The 25,185-nt window shown below is 43.0% G+C and overlaps 1 protein-coding gene across 1 annotated transcript in view; it reads left to right on the forward strand.

Annotated features, from left to right (window-relative positions):
* The window catches only part of LOC133616225 (immunoglobulin superfamily DCC subclass member 3-like), a 262,060-nt gene that overhangs the window by 32,695 nt on the left and 204,180 nt on the right, over positions 1–25,185 (forward strand). Inside the window, exon 2 of the mRNA XM_061975393.1 lies at positions 7,482–7,787. Coding sequence (XP_061831377.1) covers positions 7,482–7,787 — 306 coding nt within the window. The remainder of the gene's footprint in view (positions 1–7,481; positions 7,788–25,185) is intronic.

Raw genomic sequence — 25,185 nt, forward strand, 5'->3', positions numbered from 1 at the left:
TGGCTTAGGTTAGTGTTTAGTTCTATGTTTGTGATTTAGCTTCTGTTTTCAGGGCTCCTTGGTTACGTTTGTTTGCTATGAGCCCTGATGGTATGCACCTGCTCCTGATTAGCGATCACAAGACCCGCCGGCCTCTGATCGCTAATCAGAGAGCTTTTTATGCGAGTGTCACCCAGTTTTCCTCGCTGACCAATTGTTGGCTTCATGCGACTGTCGATGTTGGCTTACACTTCTAAGTCTTTTCATGTTATCCTCCGAGCCACATTTTTTGCCTTGAGTTTCACGTGTGTTTACCAGCGGCATCTTTCGAATTACAAACACTTCACAACATGCTGTTTTACAACAATGTTGATGTTTAACAAAGAACTGACATTTATTTGTGGCAGTTGCAGGTTAAGGACGTGTGGTCTAAAGCCAGGGATTCTCAAACTGTGGTGCGTGTACCACTAGTGGTACGTGGGATCCATGTAGTGGTGAACCAAAGAACCCCTAATTAAATATTCAGACAAAGTGTTACTGTTCAAACTGTGTGTAATCTTACAGTTACCAAAATATTATATCATCAAAAGCGACATCAGTGTGTAAAGGATATCACCAAATGTGCTCAGGAACACTTCAGAAAACCACTGTCAGTAACTACAGTTTGTCGCTACATCTGTAAGTGCAAGTTAAAACTCTACTATGCAAAGCGAAAGCCATTTATCAACAACACCCAGAAACGCCGCCGGCTTTGCTGGGCCCGATCTCATCTAAGATGGACTGACGCAAAGTGGAAAAGTGTTCTGTGGTCTGACGAGTCCACATTTCTAATTGTTTTTGGAAACTGCCGACGTCGTGTCCTCCGAATCAAAGAGGAAAAGAACCATCCGGACTGTTCTAGGCGCAAAGTTCAAAAGCCAGCATCTGTGATGGTATGGGGGTGTTTAAGTGCCCAAGGCATGGGTAACTTACACATCTGTGAAGGCACCATTAATGCTGAAAGGTACATACAGGTTTTGGAGCAACATATGTTGCCATCCAAGCAACGTCTTTTTCATGGACGCCCCTGCTTATTTCAGAAAGACAATGCCAAGCCACATTCTGCACGTGTTACAACAGCGTGGCTTCGTAGTAAAATAGTGCGGGTACTAGACTGGCCTGCCTGTAGTCAGACCTGTCTCCCATTGAAAATGTGTGGCGCATTATGAAGCCTAAAATACCACAATGTTAAAAAATTTAAGCTGTACATCAAGAAGGAATGGGAAATAATTCCACCTGAAAAGCTTCAAAAATTGGTCTCCTCAGTCCCCAAACGTTTACTGAGTGTTATTAAAAGGAAAGGCCATGTAACACAGTGGTAAAAATGCAATTTTTACAATTTTAGGAGCCCCCTCTGCTGACCCCCTGGGGGTTTGCGTAATCCCTGTTGAAGACCTCTGGTCTAAAGTATAAAGGATAACCTGTTGGACTGTCAATGATGGAAGAAGACCTAGTCAGCGACTCCAAAGAAAAAGACAATACTTTCAGATTGGTGTTCTTTGCGTCAAGCACCATAACTAGAATATTTTTGGAGGGCTAAATAATGTCATATCTATTCAAAATAACAATGGAATGCCAATATTTGATCAATCAGAGTGTCAGTTCCACCGTGACTGAGAAACTTTACTGAGATTAAGAAAAACATGTTCACATTTGAGCCTTCTGTTTGCTAAGTCTTTGTCCAAATAATGTATTTATATTTCTTAAAGTTGTCAAGTAATGCAAAACAGATATTCTGTTGCATGACACAAGTTGTCATCATGACAAGCAATATTTAGCTGTTGCGGGCTCTTGGCACGCATACAAGATGATTTCCATAAATTATTGGCACAATACATTTGTTTTTGTACGATTATTTATCTTAACAAAAAATACTTGTGTGGAATAGTAATAGTGAGGTTACATAGTGGTTGTGTTTATGCAGCATGGCTGTGTGACATCCAAACATTTGCACTCCCATATCTAAAACCCCAAAGTCTAACGGTAGTTAAAAATATTGTAATAATTTCATAGATTCATAACATTATACAACAACATATTGTGCTACGGTCCTTATTTTGTGGTCTTCAATTGTTAAAAAAAATACTCCGTTGCTTGACATAACCTATTTATACATTTTTATCATTCGAATTACAAATGATCAAAATAAACAATATGACCCACCACATTATAATTGCACGTACAATATAACTAAATTAACACAGCTCTATATTTTCATATTTAGGTCAAAACAAATAAATATACAGTACAAACAAAATTAGAGGAATGCTTTTACATCGTGAAATATATGTTTTGTTATGTATGTTATGTGTTTTTTCATGTGAGCTTTGTGATGATCCGTTGCCCGGATCATGTTTTGTTTTAGTTTAAAGACTCCCTTTGTTTTGTTTCAGCACCCCTGAGTTTGTGTTTTCTTGGTTGCCATGGGCGCTGATTGTTTTCACCTACCTCTGATTATTGTTTGGTACGCTCACCTGCTCTCGGGCACTAATCAGAGAGCTATTTATTCAATCAATCAATCAATCAATCAATCTTTATTTATATGGCCCTAAATCACAAGTGTCTCAAAGGGCTGCACAAGCCACAACGACATCCTCGGTACAAAGCCCACATACGGGCAAGGAAAAACTCACCCCAGTGGGACGTCGATGTGAATGACTATGAGAAACCTTGGAGAGGACCGCATATGTGGGTAACCCCCCCCCTCTAGGGGAGACCGAAAGCAATGGATGTCGAGTGGGTCTGACATAATATTGTGAGAGTCCAGTCCATAGTGGATCCAACATAATAGTAAGAGTCCAGTCCATAGTGGGGCCAGCAGGACACCATCCCGAGCGGAGACGGGTCAGCAGCGCAGAGATGTTCCCAGCCGATGCACAGGCGAGCGGTCCACCCCGGGTCACGACTCTGGACAGCCAGCACTTCATCCATGGCCACCGGACCTGTGTCCCCCCTCCTCAAGGAAAAGGGGAGCAGAGGAGAAAAGAAAAGAAACGGCAGATCAACTGGTCTAACAGGGGGGCTAGAGTATACAAATGAGTTTTAAGATGGGACTTCCCGCCTTTCGCCACACTCGGTCTGGCTGTTTTGTTTCCTCCGTGCAACGAGTTGGTATACCTTTTTGATTCCTGTTCCTGAGCTAAGCTTCGCCATTTGTTTGCTTCAGGCAACATTTACGTTTGGTGATTTTTGCATTCGTGTGCTTGTCTTCGATGCTAAGCCTTTCCGTAGCTTTGCCATAGCTACCCGCGCTATCGGCACACTTTCCTGTATATTTGCCTGAATTAGGGAAAATAAATCATCGTCCTACCTTCACGCTGCCGCCGGACTTCTGTCTGCATCTTGGGGAAACGATCCGCGCATTATCATGCGACCCCCTTCCCCCGTAACAGGTTTGGGCTTTATTTAAGTTTGCCTGTGTTCCCACGCAGCCTTTTGAATTGTTTCTATGAATACCAACGGTGAAAGTTATGTTTTTACCCCCTGTTGACGCAACTTTTTTGTGCGGAACAATCTTTATAAATGAGCTGAATTACGGAGCCTGTCATCACCTATTATATTTGTGGTGGTCCAAATGTATTCCTGGTGAGTCACAGATAAATACATTCATGGCAAAGTATATATACAGTATATATATAACTAAACTACTAGACCTGTGGTCAGTTAGAAGGTCACATGTGTCTGTTTACATGTGTCTGTAGGGGCGTGGCTAAGAGGTGGTAGGAGTGTAACCCGGGTGATGTTGATCTAATGTCATCATTAGGGATGTCCGATAATGGCTTTTTGCCGATATCCGATATTCCGATATTGTCCAACTCTTTAATTACCGATACCGATATCAACCGATACCGATATCAACCGATATATACAGTCGTGGAATTAACACATTATTATGCCTAATTTGGACAACCAGGTATGGTGAAAATAAGGTTTTTGTTTTTTAAATTTATAAAATAAAATAAGATAAATAAATCAAAAACATTTTCTTGAATAAAAAAGAAAGTAAAACAATATAAAAACAGTTACATTGAAACTAGTAATTAATGAAAATTAATAAAATTAACTGTTAAAGGTCAGTACTATTAGTGGACCAGCAGCACGCACAATCATGTGTGCTTACAGACTGTATCCCTTGCAGACTGTATTGATATATATTGATATATAATGTAGGAACCAGAATATTAATAACAGAAAGAAACAACCCTTTTGTGTGAATGAGTGTGAATGAGTGTAAATGGGGGAGGGAGGTTGTTTGGGTTGGTGCACTAATTGTAAGTGTATCTTGTGTTTTTTATGTTGATTTAATAAAATTAAAAAAAAAAAACGATTCCGATAATAAAAAAAACGATACCGATAATTTCCGATATTACATTTTAACGTTCCCATCCTCACCTATGGTCATGAGCTTTGGGTTATGACCGAAAGGACAAGATCACGGGTACAAGCGGCCGAAATGAGTTTCCTCCGCCGGGTGGCAGGGCTCTCCCTTAGAGATAGGGTCAGAGGCTCTGTCATCCGGGGGGAGCTCAAAGTAAAGCCGCTGCTCCTCCACATCGAGAGGAGCCAGATGAGGTGGTTCGGGCATCTGGTTAGGATGCCACCCGATCGCCTCCCTCGGGAGGTGTTTAGGGCACGTCCGACCGGTAGGAGGCCACGGGGAAGACCCAGGACACGTTGGGAAGACTATGTCTCCCGGCTGGCCTGGGAACGCCTCGGGATCCCCCGGGAGGAGCTGGACGAAGTGGCTGGGGAGAGGGAAGTCTGGGCTTCCCTGCTTAGGCTGCTGCCCCCGTGACCCGACCTCGGATAAGCGGAAGAAGATGGATGGATGGATGGCATTTTAACGCATCTCTAGTCATCATATAATTTGCATAATCGGCGATGATGCATACATTTTCTGTAAAAAAGGTTAAACAATTGTTATACCTATATATAAGAACAAATATGTTATTGGTTGTTACTGTAGTATTAATATATGTTTTATATTATATCGTTCTGCTCCATTTTTCAATTCTTGCTTGTTTTTTTACGACTACAATGTAACCCAGGCTGCACTTTGTACACCTCTGGTTTATTGAAATATAACATTTCATCCTCCCTGAATGTTGAAATGTAGTTTGCCAAATATATCAGGCATCCTAGATGTTCGCTGTTTAGCAAAATTCCGCTATTTTTCTACCAAAAGTGGTGTTTTTTAATAGATTTCCGTATAAAACTTGGCTGCTTTCTGGCGCACCGTGGCAAGCTGGCTGCTTAGAGTCAAAGCCACACAGTAGGCCTATTGTAGCCTGCGCTAACTGGCATGTCCACGCTGTCTAAATGTATCTTGTTATTCTGTTTTAACAGGTGGACATGTCACTCTAGCAGGGACAACCTCTCTAAGAGAAGTCAATCGTGAATTATATATATTATATATACATATATGCAATTGTTACATGAAGCCATACTCGTGTTTATGCCAGTGTCATATATATATATATATATATATATATATATAAATATATATATATATATATATATATGGTAACACTTTAGTATGGGGAACACATATTCTCCATTAATTAGTTGCTTATTAACATGCAAATTAGTAAATATTTGGCTCTTAATTAGTCATTATTAAGTACTTATTAATACCTTAATCTGCATGGCCTTATTATACAACCAGTAAGCCATTAACTAAGAGTGTTCCCTCAATAACCTCAGAATTATTGCTTATTAGTAACCCTAACCCTAACCCTAACCTTTATATGTTCCCCTAGTGTCCAAATAACTCTAAATTAAGTCTTTGTTACTTTAATAAGCAACTAATTAATGGTGAATATGTTCCCCATATATATATATATATATATATATATATATATATATATATATATATATATATATATATATATATATATATATATATATATATATATATATATAAATATGTGTATGTATACATATATGTATGTGTATATGTATGTGTATATATCTGTGTCTATATGTATGTACATATATGTGTATATACGTATGTATTTATATATAGAGTATGTACAGTATATATGTATAAAGTATATATGTGTGTGTATATATATATATATACAGTATATATATCATGATCCGTTACCCCAGGGGTTGGCAACCCGCGGCCCTAGAGCCGCATGCGGCTCTTTAGCGCCGTCCTAGTGGCTCTGGAGCTTTTTCAAAAATGTATGAAAAATTGTTTTAATATAGTTTCCGTAGAAGGACAAACATGACGCAAACCTCCCTATTTGTTATAAAGCACACTGTTTATATTAAACATGCCTCACTGATTCGAGTATTTGGCGAGTACCGTTTTGTCCTACTAATTTTGGTGGTCCTTGAACTCACCGTAGTTTGTTTACATATATAAAACTTTCTCCGACTTTCTAGGACGTGTTTTATGCCACTTCTTTTTCTGTCTCATTTTGTCCACCAAACTTTTAACGTTGTGCATGAATGCACAAAGGTGAGTTTTGTTGATGTTATTGACTTGTGTGGAGTGCTATTCAGACATATTTGGTCACTGCATGACTGCAAGCTAATCGATGCTAACATGCTATTTAGGCTAGCTATATGTACATATTGCATCATTATGCCTCGTTTGTAGGTATATTTGAGGTCATTTAGTTTCCTTTAAGTCATCTTAATTCAATGTATATCTCATGACACACTATCTGTATGCAATATGGATTTTAATTTGTCAAGATTTGTTTTTGTATTTTTGGTTCAATATGGCTCTTTCAATATTTTGCGTTGCCGACCCCTGCGTTACCCGGATCATGGCATCATTTATGTTGGTAATGTTTCTGTTTTAGTCTGTTTCCTGGGTGCACCCTCTTTCCCTGCTGTTGGTTTCCATGGGCACTGATTCTCTTCACCTGTCTTAGTTTAGCAATTAGTATTCCCACCAGGTGTTTTGGTTAATCACTCCCTTTTATAGTTTCCTGTCACCCAGCAGTAGTTGCTGGGTCAATGTTTGCGATAGGCAACATTTACGTTCCCCTGGTTTTTCTCCTCACTGATTTTGTACACGCTAGCATTCCTCGTTTTTCACCCTTTGTGACGTTTTGTTTAGCTCCACGCTTGCTAGCGTCCTCAGTCTTGTATTTTTGTCCTGGCTTTTATTTATTAAAAATACTTTAATCTTACCTGCACGCTCCTCCTGCTTGTCTTCTGCCTTGGAAGGAAAGCTACCAGCGCAGCCATGCGACCAAGACGTAACATATATGTGTGTGTATATGTATACAGTATATATGTGTGTGTATGTATATATATATATATATATTATTTACTTTTTTTACTTGTGCTGCCACAAGTTAATGCACATATCGGAAACATTGCAGTGATTAATTTTAGGCTTGTTAAAAAAAGAAGAAAGTTTCACCTCGAGCTATTGCACTTTGTCTCTTTTAGTCAGGCTACTCAAAAGCCTACATTGTGATCCATGTGTGTTCTTGCAGGGGTGTCATCCGATGCGGAGCTCTCCTTCACCCTGGAGCCCAGTGACATCATCGCGGTGCAGCAGCAGCCCCTCATGCTCCACTGCCAGGTGAACGGCATCCCCCCTATCACAACACAATGGAGGCACAATGGCGTGCTTTTAACTCAGGACCAGTATCACACCACCTTCATCAACGGCTCCCTCCTAATTGGCCACTTCCTGAAGACCAAGTCTGACAGCTTGTCTGATGAAGGCGACTACGAGTGTGTGGCCCAGAATTCTTTTGGGTTAGTAGTGAGCAGAAAGGCGCGGATACAAGCAGCCAGTAAGTCTTTTTTTCTTATTACTTATTACTCAAGTGTTTGTTTTGGTTTGCCATATATCCATATACATATAGAACTCTGGAAAGTTGAACGAGCTAGTCCAAGAGGCTGCTCAATTGTCAGATTTTTTGTGTCCTGAATTAAATTTTTGTATTTTATGATATATCCTCTTGAGAGTCTTCTACAGTGGATGTTTTTGTTTTTTTTCATAACAGCACTATTTTGTCAATTTAATTAATTTAAAGGCCTACTGAAACCCACTACTACCGATCACGCAGTCTGATAGTTTATACATCAATGATGAAATCTTAACATTGCAACACATGCCAATACGGCCGGGTTAGCTTACTAAAGTGCAATTTTAAATTTTGCGCGAAATATCCTGCTGAAAACGTCTCGGTATGATGACGTCTGCGCGTGACGTCACGGATTGTAGAGGACATTTTGGGACAGCATGGTGGCCAGCTATTAAGTCGTCTGTTTTCATCGCAAAATTCCACAGTATTCTGGACATCTGTGTTGGTGAATCTTTTGCAATTTGTTCAATGAACAATGGAGACAGCAAAGAAGAAAGCTGTAGGTGGGAAGCGGTGTATTGCGGCCGACTGCAGCAACAACACAAACACAGCCGGTGTTTCATTGTTTACATTCCCGAAAGATGACAGTCAAGCTTTACCATTGGCCTGTGGAGAACTGGGACAACAGAGACTCTTACCAGAAGGACTTTGAGTTGGATACGCAGACACGATACCGTGAGTACGCATGCAGCTGCGGCTTCCAAACATTTGATCGTTTGCCCATACGTGCGTGCCGCTATGTGCATGTCACGTACGTAACTTTGGGGAATTTGGGGAAATATATGTGCTGTAGGAACTTTGGGGAGGTGAACGGTACTTTGGGCTGTGGGATTGAGTGTGTTGTGCAGGTGTTTGAGTTGTATTGGCGGGTTATATGGACGGGAGGGGGGAGGTGTTTGTTATGCGGGATTAATTTGTGGCATATTAAATATAAGCCTGGTTGTGTTGTGGCTAATAGAGTATGTATATGTCTTGTGTTTATTTACTGTTTTAGTCATTCCCAGCTGAATATCAGGTCCCACCCGCCTCTCACAGCATCTTCCCTATCTGAATCGCTCCCACTGCCCTCTAGTCCTTCACTCTCACTTTCCTCATCCACAAATCTTTCATCCTCGCTCAAATTAATGGGGAAATCGTCGCTTTCTCGGTCCGAATCACTCTCGCTGCTGGTGGCCATGATTGTAAACAATGTGCGGATGTGAGGAGCTCCACATCTTGTGACGTCACGCGCATATCGTCTGCTACGTCCGGTACAGGCAAGGCTTTTTTATCAGTGACCAAAAGTTGCGAACTTTATCGTCGATGTTCTCTACTAAATCCTTTCAGCAAAAATAAAGCAATATCGCGAAATTATCAAGTATGACACATAGAATGGACCTGCTATCCCCGTTTAAATAAGAACATCGCATTTCAGTAGGCCTTTAACATTCTGACAAAAAAATTGAGTGATCAACTTGAGCACTAACAGACCCAAAATATAACATTTGAATATTTATTGAGGAACATTCAAACAGAACACATTTTAATGCACAGGCCTCATTTATTGCGGTTTACCTGACACATAAAATGTGACACATTGGGGGGAGTGCACTCTCTACTCTAGCCGCCAGATGGCAGTAGTGTTGATTATCTTCAAATATGTTTTGTGGCATTTCCGACTTTGACCACTGCGTCAGTTGCTCTGTCGAGTGGCACTTTTCATAATTTTCAGCAGACTGCATCGCAAAACGGTTAGTCCCTGCCCCTCTTCCTCTCATGTGAGACCCATCTAGGAATGGGGCCATATAAATAAGTGTAAGTGCATAAAGTACACAGTGCAATCATCAGATTAGGTGGGATTTACAGGTCTATGTACCTGTCAAATACTATATATTGAGTACATTTTAATTAAAATACTGCTTTGATCACATTTTAGCCTAATTCCAGGCTTTGTGGTATCGTGGTGCATAAAAATGCACAAGCTCTGAAGTCATGTACATATTTCAATATGGGTGTAATGGGTTATCTGATGCTCACCTACTGTACTGCTGCTTCCTTTCAGCATAGTATTACCAAGCTCTCATGCTGAGTGTCTCAGTGCTGCTTTGTTTGCCTCAATGTTCTGCTTGAAGCAACACTGCAGCTCAAAAGCTTGCAATATTCACATCAAGTTTTAAACTTGCCAATTAATGACTGAATAAGGTGGAACAACCATGGTATTTTTTTTGCATTGGAATGTATCAGCTCATGTATTACACTAAAATAGTGGACAGACTGTACAGTTCAGAATCACTGGTAAAAATGACGTCTTTAGTATTCTTTTAAATGAAATAATTCAATATGCCTACATGTATAAGGACCTCAAATGGCCTTTAAGCGCAAATAAATATGAATCTTGTTTTCCTCCCTCCTCCCTGCGGCACCCCCTGAAGATAAGCTTGAGATATGTTGTTTTTTTTGCCTGGTAGAGATAAGATGTTTGTGAACAAGAACACTAAAAAACAATTGACACTTGCGAGTCGTTGTTTTCAACCTGTTCTTTCTCACGCATCTCAATCAATTAGACTATCGTGAAAAAAAGGAATTTGATTACAGGAGTTTAATTAAGACAAAGAGACCAATTAAAGGCTCATAACGTTTTTGCAGTTATTGTTTTGATTAGAACATGAACCAGAAGTTTGCAATATGTAACTTTTTAACATTTCAATTTTTTTCAATTTGTTTTTTTTATCTGTCAACAACAAGCGTGAAGATTATAGAACACAATATTTATTGTTCGCTGTTTGTCATGAAAGGGGACCATCCATGATTTTGATCTACATTTAACACACTTCCTTGTGGTCTAGATGTGTATTGGGTATGCTTTGGTTTAAGTTTTGCTTGAATTTAGTCCACAGTCACATTTATAAGCCGTATCTTGAATCTGCATGCAAGATCTTTGTTTATGGAGACGTTCCCACATTATGATTGGAACAGTCCACGACAACACCCCCCCAAAAATATCAGAATGTATCTATTAAAAATGTAAACTGTTAAATATGTATCTTGAAGAGGAACACCATTTTTTTCCAGTCACCATAAAATCCTGCCCTTTTTTTTATTGTTAATGATATTGTTGTTTGAATGTATTTGTACACCAACCTGTCTAGGGACTAAAGGCAAAAATTAGTTTTTGGTTAACACACACACACACAGAGTATGGGGTTTCGGACTGTCTGATTGTGGCGGTCCGCTCCCTGTATGATCAGTGTCAGAGCTTGGTTCGCATTGCCGGCAGTAAGTCGGACACGTTTCCGGTGAGGGTTGGACTCCGCCAAGGCTGCCCTTTGTCACCGATTCTGTTCATAACTTTTATGGACAGAATTTCTAGGCGCAGTCAAGGCGTTGAGGGGATCCGGTTTGGTGGCTGCAGGATTAGGTCTCTGCTTTTTGCAGATGATTTGGTCCTGATGGCTTCATCTGGCCAGGATCTTCAGCTCTCACTGGATCGGTTCGCAGCCGAGTGTGAAGCGACTGGGATGAGAATCAGCACCTCCAAGTCCGAGTCCATGGTTCTCGCCCGGAAAAGGGTGGAGTGCCATCTCCGGGTTGGGGAGGAGATCTTGCCCCAAGTGGAGGAGTTCAAGTACCTCGGAGTCTTGTTCACGAGTGAGGGAAGAGTGGATGGTGAGATCGACAGGCGGATCGGTGCGGCGTCTTCAGTAATGCGGACGCTGTATCGATCCGTTGTGGTGAAGAAGGAGCTGAGCCGGAAGGCAAAGCTCTCAATTTACCGGTCGATCTACGTTCCCATCCTCACCTATGGTCATGAGCTTTGGGTTATGACCGAAAGGACAAGATCACGGGTACAAGCGGCCGAAATGAGTTTCCTCCGCCGGGTGGCGGGGCTCTCCCTTAGAGATAGGGTGAGAAGCTCTGCCATCCGGGGGGAGCTCAAAGTAAAGCCGCTGCTCCTCCACATCGAGAGGAGCCAGATGAGGTGGTTCGGGCATCTGGTCAGGATGCCACCCGAGCGCCTCCCTAAGGAGGTGTTTAGGGCATGTCCGACCGGTAGGAGGCCACGAGGAAGACCCAGGACACGTTGGGAAGACTATGTCTCCCGGCTGGCCTGGGAACGCCTCGGGATCCCCCGGGAGGAGCTGGACGAAGTGGCTGGGGAGAGGGAAGTCTGGGCTTCCCTGCTTAGGCTGCTGCCCCCGCGACCCGACCTCGGATAAGCGGAAGAAGATGGATGGATGGATGGACACACACACACACACACACACACACACACACACACACACACACACACACACACACACACACACACACACACATATATGTGTATGTATATATATATATATATATATATATATATATATTAGGGCTGCAACAACTAATGGATTAAAATCGATTATAAATATATACATTTATTTTTATACATTTATTTTTTCTTTTTTTCTTTTATAAACCTTTATTTATAAACTGCAACATGTACAAACAGCTGAGAAACAATGATCAAAATCAGTATGGTGCCAGTATGCTGTTTTTTTCCAATAAAATACTGGAAAGGATAGAAATGTAGTTTGTCTCTTTTATCCGATTATTAATCGATTAATCGAAGAAATAATCGATAATCGACAGATTAATCGATTATCAAATTAATCATTAGTTGCAGCCCTAATATATATATATATATATGTATATATATATATATATATATAAATATATATATATATACACACACACACACACACATATTTGTGTATATGTATATATATATATATATATATATATATATATATATATATATATATATATATATATATATATATATATATATATACTACCCAAATGTATATATGAACATTTATATGTATATATATATATATATATATATATATATATATATATATATATATATATATATATTAAAATACATTTATATACCATAAATTCATATATATATATATATATATATATATAATATATATATATATATATATATAAATATATGGCCCTAGTGTGTGAATGTTGTCTGTCTATCTGTGTTGGCCCTGCGATGAGGTGGCGACTTGTCCAGGGTGTACCCCGCCTTCCGCCCGATTGTAGCTGAGATAGGCTCCAGCGACCCCGAAGGGAATAAGCGGTAGAAAATGGATGGATGGATATATATATATATATACATATATTAAAGTTAAAGTACCCATGATTGTCACACGCACACTAGGTGTGGCAAAATTATTTTCTGCATTTGACCCATCAGCCTTGATCACCCCCTGGGAGGTGAGGGGAGCAGTGAGCAGCAGCGGTGGCCACGCCCGGGTATAATTTTTGGTGATTTAACCCCCAATTCCATATGGATGTGTGTATATATATATATATATATACATATATATATATATATATATATGTATGTGTATGTGTGTGTGTGTGTGTATATATATATGTGTATATATTAGAGATGCACGGATAGGCAATTATTTCATCCGCAACCGCATCAGAAAGTCGTCAACCATCCGCAATCCACCCGATCTAACATTTGTACAGAACCGCATCCGCCCGCCATCCGCCCGCACCCGCCCGTTGTTATATATCTAATATAGACGATGCAAGGCATTAGTGAGGTTATAAAGCTTTTGCCTGTTAAAGAAAGGAGACTGATCCAATGCAGCACAGACATTCGCGTGCCACGCTGTCACGACCCAGACGCACACCAGTGCGCAATCATATGGGAGCCGCGCTGAGCGCACCTCCAAGCGCGTCTCGCTGCCGGCGACGGCCGGGTATGGGCCCAACGCTCCAGCGCCATCCATTTTCAGGGCTAGTTGATTTGGCAGGTGGGTTAATTGTTACACACTCCTTAGCGGGTTCCGACGTCCATGGCCACCGTCCTAGCTGCTGTCTATATCAACCAGGGTGAGCCCCACCCCTTTCGTGAGCGCACTGCGCGCGGAGTGACCCCTGTTACGCGCCCCCGGCCACGGGGGTGGCGGGCAGGTAAGCTGCTTACCTGCTGCGCGTGACGCCGGCCGCGGCGAAGGCGGACGAGGCGGGGTGTCGGTGCGGTGGGCGCGGTGGTGACCCTGGACGTGCGTCGGGCCCTTCTCGCGGATCGCCTCAGCTACGGCTCCCGGTGGGGCCCTCTCGGGGGAAGGGGCCTCGGTCCCGGACCCCGGCGAGGCGTCGGGGGCCTTCTCCGCTCCGTAAAAGTGTCCATCTCTTTTTTTTTTTTTCTTCTGTTGTGGCATATGCAGCAGGTGCCTGCTCGTTTTTCGTATGTGGGTAACAACATTTAACTATGTATATATATTTCCGAATTGGTTTAACTGCCACCCGCCTGAATCTATTTAAAATCTAATTTTTTTAAATTTCAAACGCCCGACCCGAACCGACCCGACCCGCGGATAAAATCTAATTTTTTTAAATTTCATCCGCCCGATCCGCGGATAATCCGCGGACTCCGCGGTTGTGCCCGCAAACCGCGCATCTCTAGTATATATACATATTACAATTAAAATATGAAATTGCGATTAATCGTATTGTTCATGAACTCAAAATTAATTGCGATAATTACATATAAATAACATTTTTCATCATTAATAAACGTTCCCACGACGCCTCATCGTCAAGTTTCAACACGATGAACAGACAATTAATTTACTTTAATTAAATGTGTTTTAAACATTTTGCGGAAGTGGAAGAAACAAGAAACAATGTACAGAAGTTCCAGCTGCAGCGGTCTCGCTCAGCAAAAGGGAAGGAACCCTGCCGATAAAGCATGTCCAAGAATGACCTTATATGTACATCCTCCTCACTGTGATGTCACAGGGGCATCCAAAACTGGTGTGCAAGCTCAAACCCTTTTTGCATGAACCTTAGGATTTGACGCATTGACATTGAGTATGTTGTGTTTACTGAGAGGGGGTGACGGCAAACAGACACCAGGGGGCGGTATATACAATTATTTATTATATATATATATAGTCAACATATATATATATATATAAATAATAATAAACAATATTACTAAACTAAGGAAATGGAGTGTGAACTAGAATACAAAAGGGAATGGTGTAAGACTATGTGTAGAATTTAACTGAAGTGAGTGTTACCAACGTGTTGAACGAGATACGCGGAAGTCCAGGGGGCAGGCAGCTGATCCGGGGCGAGAGCGAGGCGTCAGAATCCAGGGGCGAGCAAGAGGTCGAGGAACGAAGGAAGCAGTCGGAGTCCAGAGGGAGATCCAGGGGAAATTGAGACGCAGGCGACGGAGGGTAGGTACACCATGAGAAAGCTAAGTTCCCGCGACGATCCTTGGGTCCACTGGTCCTTTATTGATCTCGCTCTGATCAGTCGCAGGTGTGCAGATTGCCAGCGAGTGATTGCAGCTGGTGGCTGCAGCAGGGCGGAGACGCGCGCGGCGCGTCCTTGGATGTGCGCACCAGTGGGCGTGTCCCGAGGTGCGCACAGACGAATGAGCGGCGTTGGCAGGAGCCTGAGCCGTAACAGTATCCCCCCCCTATGGACAGATTCCAGATGTCCAACATACTCACGAAACAAGGGAGGGTGGAGGGGAGAACTGGTGGTGGGTCGCCGGCCCCAGTGTCCCCGAATCCACCGAGGACGAGTCTGATGGCGGCGGCGAGAAGAACGCCGCTGAAGCCGGCGACCAAGGGACGGCCACCATCTTGGCCGTCGGGAAGGCGGACGTGATTGGCGCCATGGTGCGTCTCGCCGGAAACGAGGATATGACATCGGCGGCGGTGTGGAGGAAGACGTCATCGGCGAGGCAGGCGTGGAGGAAGACGTCATCGGCAAGGCAGGCGTGGAGGAAGACGTCATCGGCGAGGCAGGCGTGGAGGAAGACGTCATCGGCGAGGCAGGCGTGGAGGAAGACGTCATCGGCGAGGCAGGCGTGGAGGAAGACGTCCTCGGCGGCGTGGAAGCGGCAGACGTCCTCGGCGGCGTGGAAGCGGCAGACGTCATCGGCGGCGTGGAAGCGGCAGACGTCATCGGCGGCGTGGAAGCGGCAGACGTCATCGGCGGCGTGGAAGTGGCAGACGTCATCGGCGGCGTGGAAGCGGCAGACGTCATCGGCGGCGTGGAAGCGGCAGACGTCATCGGCGCCGTGGAAGCGGCAGACGTCATCGGCGCCGTGGAAGCGGCAGACGTCATCGGCGCCGTGGAAGCGGCAGACGTCAAAGGCGTGGAAGCGGCGGACATCAAAGCCGGAGACGAGGAGGCCAGCTGAGGAGCAGGCCGAGGTGCTGGAGTCGGCGGAGCAGGCCGAGGTGCTGGAGTCGGCGGAGCAGGCCGAGGTGCTGGAGTCGGCGGAGCAGGCCGAGGTGCTGGAGTCGGCGGAGCAGGCCGAGGTGCTGGAGTCGGCGGAGCAGGCCGAGGTGCTGGAGTCGGCGGAGCAGGCCGAGGTGCTGGAGTCGAGGCCAGCCTGGGAGCTGGTGGAGACGTGGGGGCCAGCCTGGGAGCTGGTGGAGACGTGGGGGCCAGCCTGGGAGCTGGTGGAGACGTGGGGGCCAGCCTGGGAGCTGGTGGAGACGTGGGGGCCAGCCTGGGGACTGGTGCTAGCTCGGAGACTAGCCGAGGGGTTGGTGCTAGCTCGGAGGCTAGCCGAGGGGCTGGTGCTAGCTCGGAGGCTAGCCGAGGGGCTGGTGTTAGTTCGGAGGCTAGCCGAGGGGCTGGTGCTAGCTCGGACGCTAGCCGAGGGGCTGGTGCTAGCTCGGACGCTAGCCGAGGGGCAGGTGCTAGCTCGGACGCTAGCCGAGGGGCAGGTGCTAGCTCGGACGCTAGCCGAGGGACAGGTGCTAGCTCGGACGCTAGCCGAGGGACAGGTGCTAGCTCCGACGCTAGCCGAGGGACAGGTGCTAGCTCGGACGCTAGTCGAGGGACAGGTGCTAGCTCGGACGCTAGCCGAGGGACAGGTGCTAGCTCGGACGCTAGCCGAGGGACAGGTGCTAGCTCGGACGCTAGCCGAGAGACAGGTGCTAGCTCGGACGCTAGCCGAGGGACAGGTGCTAGCTCGGACGCTAGCCGAGGGACAGGTGCTAGCTCGGACGCTAGCTCGGGGACAGGTGCTAGCTCTGACGCTAGCCGAGGGACAGGTGCTAGCTCTGACGCTAGCCGAGGAACTGGTGTTAGCTCTGACGCTAGCTCGGGGACAAGTGCTAGCTCGGACGCTAGCTCGGGGACAAGTGCTAGCTCGGGGACAGGTGCTAGCTCAGACGCTAGCTCGGGGACAGGTGCTAGCTCAGACGCTAGCCAGGGGACAGGTGCTAGCTCAGACGCTAGCCAGGGGACAGGTGCTAGCTCAGACGCTAGCCAGGGGACAGGTGCTAGCTCAGACGCTAGCCAGGGGGCTGGTGCTAGCTCGGAGGCTAGCCAGGGGACTGGTGGTTGCGGCTGGGAAAAGCGGAAGACAGGTGGAATTAGTCTGGCAGAGGGTAGCCTGTCTTGGTGCAGCTGCGCCACCCCATCAGCACAGCCACCAGTACTACCCCCCCTCTCCGAAAGCGGATGCCAGACGCTTCTCTCTGGCTGAGGAACAGTCACTATGGGTGGGAGGAGGGTGTCCAGGCGACGGGTAAATTCCTCCTTGCTCACATCACTGCTAAACATGCCTTTCCATGACAGTTTGGCAGGACAAGAAAACTCCTCCGGTGTGGAGCGAAAAAAAGAAAAAGACATGGTGAATGGGACAAGAGGCAGAAAAAAGAGAAAAAAAAAATCACAGGGGGCGGAACTAAAGTCACTGGGGGCGGGGCTAAGGAACTGTGCCGTCAGGTCCTTTAATAATTTTGGCGGGAACTTACTGTTGTGTTTACTGAGAGGGGGTGACGGCAAACAGACACCAGGGGGCGGTATATACAATTATTTATTATATATATATATAGTCAACATATATATATATATATAAATAATAATAAACAATATTACTAAACTAAGGAAATGGAGTGTGAACTAGAATACAAAAGGGAATGGTGTAAGACTATGTGTAGAATTTAACTGAAGTGAGTGTTACCAACGTGTTGAACGAGATACGCGGAAGTCCAGGGGGCAGGCAGCTGATCCGGGGCGAGAGCGAGGCGTCAGAATCCAGGGGCGAGCAAGAGGTCGAGGAACGAAGGAAGCAGTCGGAGTCCAGAGGGAGATCCAGGGGAAATTGAGACGCAGGCGACGGAGGGTAGGTACACCATGAGAAAGCTAAGTTCCCGCGACGATCCTTGGGTCCACTGGTCCTTTATTGATCTCGCTCTGATCAGTCGCAGGTGTGCAGATTGCCAGCGAGTGATTGCAGCTGGTGGCTGCAGCAGGGCGGAGACGCGCGCGGCGCGTCCTTGGATGTGCGCACCAGTGGGCGTGTCCCGAGGTGCGCACAGACGAATGAGCGGCGTTGGCAGGAGCCTGAGCCGTAACAGAGTAGCCAACATTATTCGTTAAAACATATTTATAAGTCAGAAAAGACAAAAATCATTATAGGTCCCCTTTAAGGGGTAACGATGGGTTCCGCAGCCATACCGCTAGAGCAGTTTGAGTGAAATTGTGTGCCTTGCTCAAGTAATGTTTTACATCTGTAAAATGTGTGTTAATCTTCTGAGCCCCAGAGTTTGAGTAAGTGATTACCAGACAAAGATCCCTAACTAGTGTTTGTTAATGCCGACGTCCTCTTTGTGGTTCCAGAGGTAATTTGCTGCGTTACACACTTTGCTACAACAGAGCTCGAACTTGTACCACTGCGATGCAATGTCTGCTGTGATTACCGAATCCTCTTTATAGCCCTCCCGGTGGATAAAGCATCTGTCTTACTCCACACTACCTCCTATCCATAAATTTTACTTTTTATTAGCTTGACAGCCATTTGTGTGAGCTCACAGTCAGGGGTTGGTGTAGGACGGACTCCCCGTAGCTCCTTTAAATCGCCATACAGCTCAGGAAACCCTTTTTCCCCACTAAATGCTATCTCTTTGATGGTAAATTACACTGGCCTCCCTCCAGCTTGATCTCAAACTCTAGGCCCGTTCTCATTAGTTTAGACTGGGGATGCTTTTCATCATTTGAATGAATGACAAGCCCGGTACAGTGGACGTCCCCCTCCCCCACTGGACACCAGCGTCACCAGGCAACTCACCACAAAAGCCCCCCCCCCTCGTTACGAAATAGCTTTTAGTATCAACTGAAATGACTTTCCTTTGTATGTTTGCCTGGAATTAATTGGAAAGAGTCAATGCTTTTTAGGGCCTGACTTTTTTTTTTTGTCAGTCTCGTATCCTCTTAAGAACCATGAATGTCCACTGTAGTGGACACTTTTGTTTTGCGTAACAAGGCTATTTTTTTACCAAAACTTTTCCAAACGCTTACAAAAGAAATAGACCAACAACAAAGGCTGTCCCAATCCCATATCAGCAAAATAACTGATTATATCGGAATGCATCTAGACCAGGGGTGTCAAACTAATTTTAGCTCAGGGGCCACATAGAGGACAATCTATTCCCGAGTGGGCTGGACTGGTAAAATCATGTCATGATAACTTAAAAATAAAGACAACTTCAGATTGTTTTCTTGGTTTAAAAATAGAACTATCACAATCTGAAAACATACAAATCATAATGTTTTTTTTTTTTACACTTACTTGTTGCTGTTCATAGTAGTCTTCATTTGTCGTGATTTATAATTTCTCAAATAGGTGGGAGTCTGGCAAAGTTTTAAAATGCTCTCATTGGTGTAAAGTTGTAATCTATCAGAAGGTGTAATAAATCAATCAATCAATCAACGTTTGTTTATATAGCCCTAAATCCCGAGTGTCTCAAAGGGCTGCACAAGCCGCAACGACATCCTCGGCTCAGATCCCGCATCAGGGCAAGGAAAAACTCAACCCAATGGGATACAATGAGAACACTTAGAGGGGGCCGCAGATGTGGTTCTGTTCCCAATTAGCCTGTTCACCTGTGGGATGTTCCAAATAAGTGTTTGATGAGCATTTCTCAACTTTCTCAGTCTTTTTTTGCCACTTGTGCCAACTTTTTTGAAACATGTTGCAGGCATCAAATTCCAAATGAGCTAATATTTCCAAAAAATAACAACGTTTTCCAGTTCCAACGTTATGTAACTTGTCTTTGCAGTCCATTCAATTGAATATAGGTTGGAAAAGGATTTGCAAATCATTGTATTCTGTTTTTATTTACGATTTACACCACGTGCCAACTTCACTGCTTTTGGGTTTTGTACTTTGATTCGTGTTGATATCTTATCGCAGTGGTTCTCAGATGGGGGTACGCGTACCCCTGGGGGTACTTGAAGGTATGCCAAGGGGTACGTGAGATTTTTTTTAAATATTTGAAAAATAGTAACAATTCAAAAATCCAAATAGTTCAAGAAAGACCACTCCAAATGAGCAATATTTTGCACTGTTATACAATTTAATAAATCAGAAACTGATGACATAGTGCTGTATTTTACTTCTTTATCTCTTTTTTTCAACCAAAACTGCTTTGCTCTGATTAGGGGGTACTTGAATTTAAAACAAATTCACAGGGGGTACATCACTGAAAAAAGGTTGAGAACCACTGTCTTATCGGATCAATATCGGTATCGGCGAATACTGAAGGCTGTAATATTGGTATTGTATTGGAAGTAAAAAAGTAGTTTGGGTACATCAGCTAACAAATACAATAGCCCGCTGCAGAGGTTTTCAGGAGGATATGCTCCAACAAGGTTCATGACCAATAAGATAAATCATAAATGATACCATTCATCGATGCATGTATTATGTATGATATTTTTCAAGAGCCCACAAGCCAGCGGTGTTACAACTTCATTCTTGCTGATAGCTCCCACTCTTCAATTCCAAAATGTGTGTTTTACTGCAGCTATTACTGCAGACTTGTGAGTGAGGCCTACATGAAAAAAGAGAAGGTAGTAAAGGATGAAATAGGAGAGGATGCTCGTAAAATTGCCTCCGTTTGTTCTCCCTTGCCTCGGCTCGGTGTAAATGAAACTTATGTCATATATATATATATATATATATATATATATATATGTGTTGGGCACACCAATAGTCGATGGGAACAAAGTGTGCAGCGTTTGTTGAAGATGTAATGTTGCAGCGTACAGAAGGAGTGGGGTGGAAGGAGTACTTTCAACACAAACTGCAGGTAGTGAGAGTGATTTATGGAGCGCCCGTTTCTACATGTGTGTTCGTGCAGCTCCAGTGTCGATGCGAGCTGACCATTACCCTTCGACCTTCCTGTTCCAACCCCTTTCATGGCTTCCCGCTGCGGTGAACGGCGAAGCGCCATCCCCACCTCTCCTCGCAGCTCCCTTTGTTCTTTGATGCGAGACGCGCCATTGCCCCGCCCCCTTTCTACGCCCGCTCTTCCATGCTCGCTGGCCATGAAGCAACTCGCAGCTCCTCGAATGGATTAGCCAACCTAATGCCTTTATAAGCTTGTTTTGACATTTAAAAAGTGAAGCGGCTCTAATCCTTGAAACTCAAGTAAAATATCCAAGGTGATATTTTATATCTATTCTGTTCAGTTGATATGGGCCATTTTACCGAATCTCTGCCATTTGCTTATTTAGTATCTCTTTTTTCAAATCGAAGGGTCTGGTTTAAGGTGTGTGTGTGTACTAGGGTTGTACAGTATACCGGTATTGGTATACTACCGCGATACTAATTAATCATATTCGGTACTATACCGCCTCTAAAAAAGTACCGGCCCACCACCCATCGTAGCTGCTAATGACTATCCGCAGTCTGCAGTGTTGTAACTCCTTCGAAATCCTTAACCCTTGTCTCCATGGTGACATATCAGCCTGCTCAGTGGCCTTGTGGTTAGTGTCCGCCCTGAGATCGGTAAGTCGTGAGTTCAAACCCCGGCCGAGTCATACCAAAGACTATAAAAATGGGCCCATTACCTCCCTGCTTGACACTCAGCATCAACGGTTGGAATTGGGGGTTAAATCACCAAAAAATGATTCCCGGTCGCGGCCACTGCTGCTGCTCACTGCTCCCCTCACCTCCCAGGGGGTGATCAAGGGTGATGGGTCAAATGCAGAGAATAATTTCACCACACCTAGTGTGTGTGTGAAAATCATTGGTACTTTAACTTTTTTACTTAATATCAAGTAGATTTATATCAAGAATCCTCCCTGTAGTATGAGTTATAGCTAAATATGCTTCACTTCACACCACAACACCCCGAAGTTATGACTTTGTACGTGTTAAAATGGTCTGAAGTTGACAAAGTCAAGACAAGATTACACTATGAACAATCATCAACCATTAAGACGACCACCTTAAATATGATCATACTACTCACATGTGAATAAAGGACATACTTAATCAACAGCCATACATGTCACACTAAGGGTGGTCGTATGAGCAACGCCAACACTGTCATAAACATGTGCCATATAGTGAAACCACACTAAACAACAACGACAAACACATTTTGGAAGAATATTTTTTACCGCAACACAATACAAACACTACAGAACAAATTCCCAGAATTCCCTGCAGCACCAACTCTTCCTTGATGCTACAATATAAACAAACGCCATTGGTGGATCTACACCTAACATCCACTGTGATGATACCAAGTACAATAGCGTATCTAATCAATACTACTATGATTATATCGATATTTTTTAGGATCACAAAATCTACTTTTTTTAAAAATGTATTTTATATAATGTTTATAAACTCAGGAAATATGTCCCTGGACACATGAGGACTTTGAATATGACCAATGTATGATCCTGCAACTACTTGGTATCAGATTGATACCCAAATGTATGGTATCATCCAAAACTAATGTAAAGTATCTAACAACAGAAGAATACATGATTATTACATTTTAACAGCAGTGTAGATAGAACATGTTGAAACAGAAAATAACCAGATATTAACAGTAAATGAACAAGTAGATTAATAATTCATTTCCTACCACTTGTCCTTAATAATTTTGACAAAATAATCGAATGGAAAATGACACAATATGTTACTGTATATGTCAGCAGCTAAATTAGGAGCCTTTGTTTGCTAACAAACTACTAAAAGACAAGTTGTCTTGTACGTTCACTATTTTATTTAAGGACAAACTTGCAAAAAGAAACATATGTTTAACGTTCCGTAAGATTTTTTGTTAAAGTAAAGCCAATAATGCCCTTTTTTGTGGTCCCCTTTATTCAGAAAAGTACTGAAAAGTATCGAAATACATTTTGGTACCGGTACCGGTACCAAAATATTGATATCGGGACAACACTAGTGTGTACTAAAACTAGGGTTGTAAATCTCTTTGTGATGGATGATTCCAAACGCATCTACATACATGGGTTACAATGCTATTCAAAAACGATATATTTTAATAACAGAACAATATAGTGTATGAAAGATTTGATTGTATGGTTAATATTTGTTGATGGACACATTCTTTCTTTCACCACAAAAGAACATAACCGTTCCTTCCATACGCTCCTTCTCATATCAGAGGATAAATAGTTGGGACCTTGGCACATAGCAATCAGACTAGATCTGTCCAATCTCAGTCTCCGAGCATGAACTGATGGAATCTACTCGGATGAGAGGCCAAACGTCTTCTAAGACAAACTTTACAGTCAACTGATCAGTTGAATGCCATGAGAATAACATGCAACGGTCTCCCTCTCCATGTGAGACAGACCCCTTCTTTGTCCACTTTTAAGACCCTTTTTAAAACCCGTTTTTACTCACTGGCTTTTAACCCAGCATGGGACTTTGAACTGTCTTTAACTGTTTTACTTTATAACTGCCTTTTATCTAACACACTGCTCTTAAGATATTTTTTATTCTGCTCTTTATATATATATATTCTTTTTTACCTCTGTTTTAAATTATATGTTTTTAGTTTGTCCTTTGCCTGTACTTCTCTGTTTTTTATATGGTGTACAGCCCTTTGTTTTTTAACTGTGATTGTTTTTAAAGTTGGTATGGAATAACTAAAGAAAGAGGCGATTTTTAGATGCATCACAATTCGGACGTAGACGATTATAAAACTGTTTAGTAAACGTCAATAATCGATAATCGATTTATTTTTTGTAAATAAAGTAATACAGACAGTTCTAAAATGTGTCTGACTGCAGCGAGCCACCTCACCGAGAGAGATCTGACCAGCTCCTTTATTTTAGAGCACTTATGTTCCAGTTTTACACACATTTCCATTGATTTAATAAATGTGAAAATGTATTTAACTATTTCTTATTACAAATGCACAGGTTTTTTTTTTAAGTTGTAAATGATAAACGTTTATTTAGTGAAACCAAAATAAATGTAAAACTGCATCAATATACATATATTAAAGATGCATCAATAATCGATTTTTAATCCAATCGTAGTTCCTAAATCGTAATCGAATCATGAGTCTAATTTTAAGAGGCAGGGTTTCCTGTGTTCAATGTAGTTTCCAATTATTAAAAAAAAAATGTATTAATTAAATACTGTATGCAATTAGATACATTTGCATGACATTTTTCTTGATAAAAACTTACACATTACAGTTAATTTCATCATGCATTTTTACATTTTATTTCCTGGAAACATATGTAAATAAATACAAAAATAAATGGCACAGACTCATGCCATTACTTAGATCAGGCAAGTTGATTTCGGGTCCATTGAATTTGATCTCACTGAATCCTTTGTGTTGAATAGCTTCAACTCTCTTTCATACATTTCACACATTTGCATTCTTGTCGAGTAGTACAGTATGATTGTAAAAGGACCTGGCCTCTGACCGCTCTGAGCCGTTCCTGGCATGTGTGCTTATGCTAAGGCAGTATTCCCTCCTGCTGTGCGGTCAGCACCTCTCCATCTGTATGCCATTGTGTCAGAGGGAGTCAGGCATCATGGGATTTATATCTGTACCCAGGAGCTTTGACCTCTTCTGTGTAATTACACACGCTTCCAAGTAATTACTGATGAGGCTGAATGCCATGTGTTTGACTTGAAGAACGTTGGGGAAACCATGTTAGACGTAATATTTCTTAATTTGTACTTGACAATTTGCCTCTGCAAGGGCATGGCAGCTGGGTTGCAAACATGTAGTGACATTTTTTTTATGGAAACAAAATAGTGGGGCTAATTCTTTGTGGTGACATTTGAGACACTGTTGCAACCACATTTGCATATGGATATGTATTTTCTATAGGCCTTACATTTTATACTTTGCATTAGTGGTTAATCAATTAAAAACACAATTGTATTGTCTCTAGTTGAACTCTTTTGGCTCTACTAGTCGTCAAATGTATTTATTAAATTTGATTAAAATTTCCTTTTTATTTGTTATATTTTTGTATTATCGATTATATGCCTGGT

The sequence above is a fragment of the Nerophis lumbriciformis genome, linkage group LG15, assembly GCF_033978685.3.
Source record: "Nerophis lumbriciformis linkage group LG15, RoL_Nlum_v2.1, whole genome shotgun sequence".
Classification (NCBI taxonomy): Eukaryota; Metazoa; Chordata; class Actinopteri; order Syngnathiformes; family Syngnathidae; genus Nerophis; species Nerophis lumbriciformis.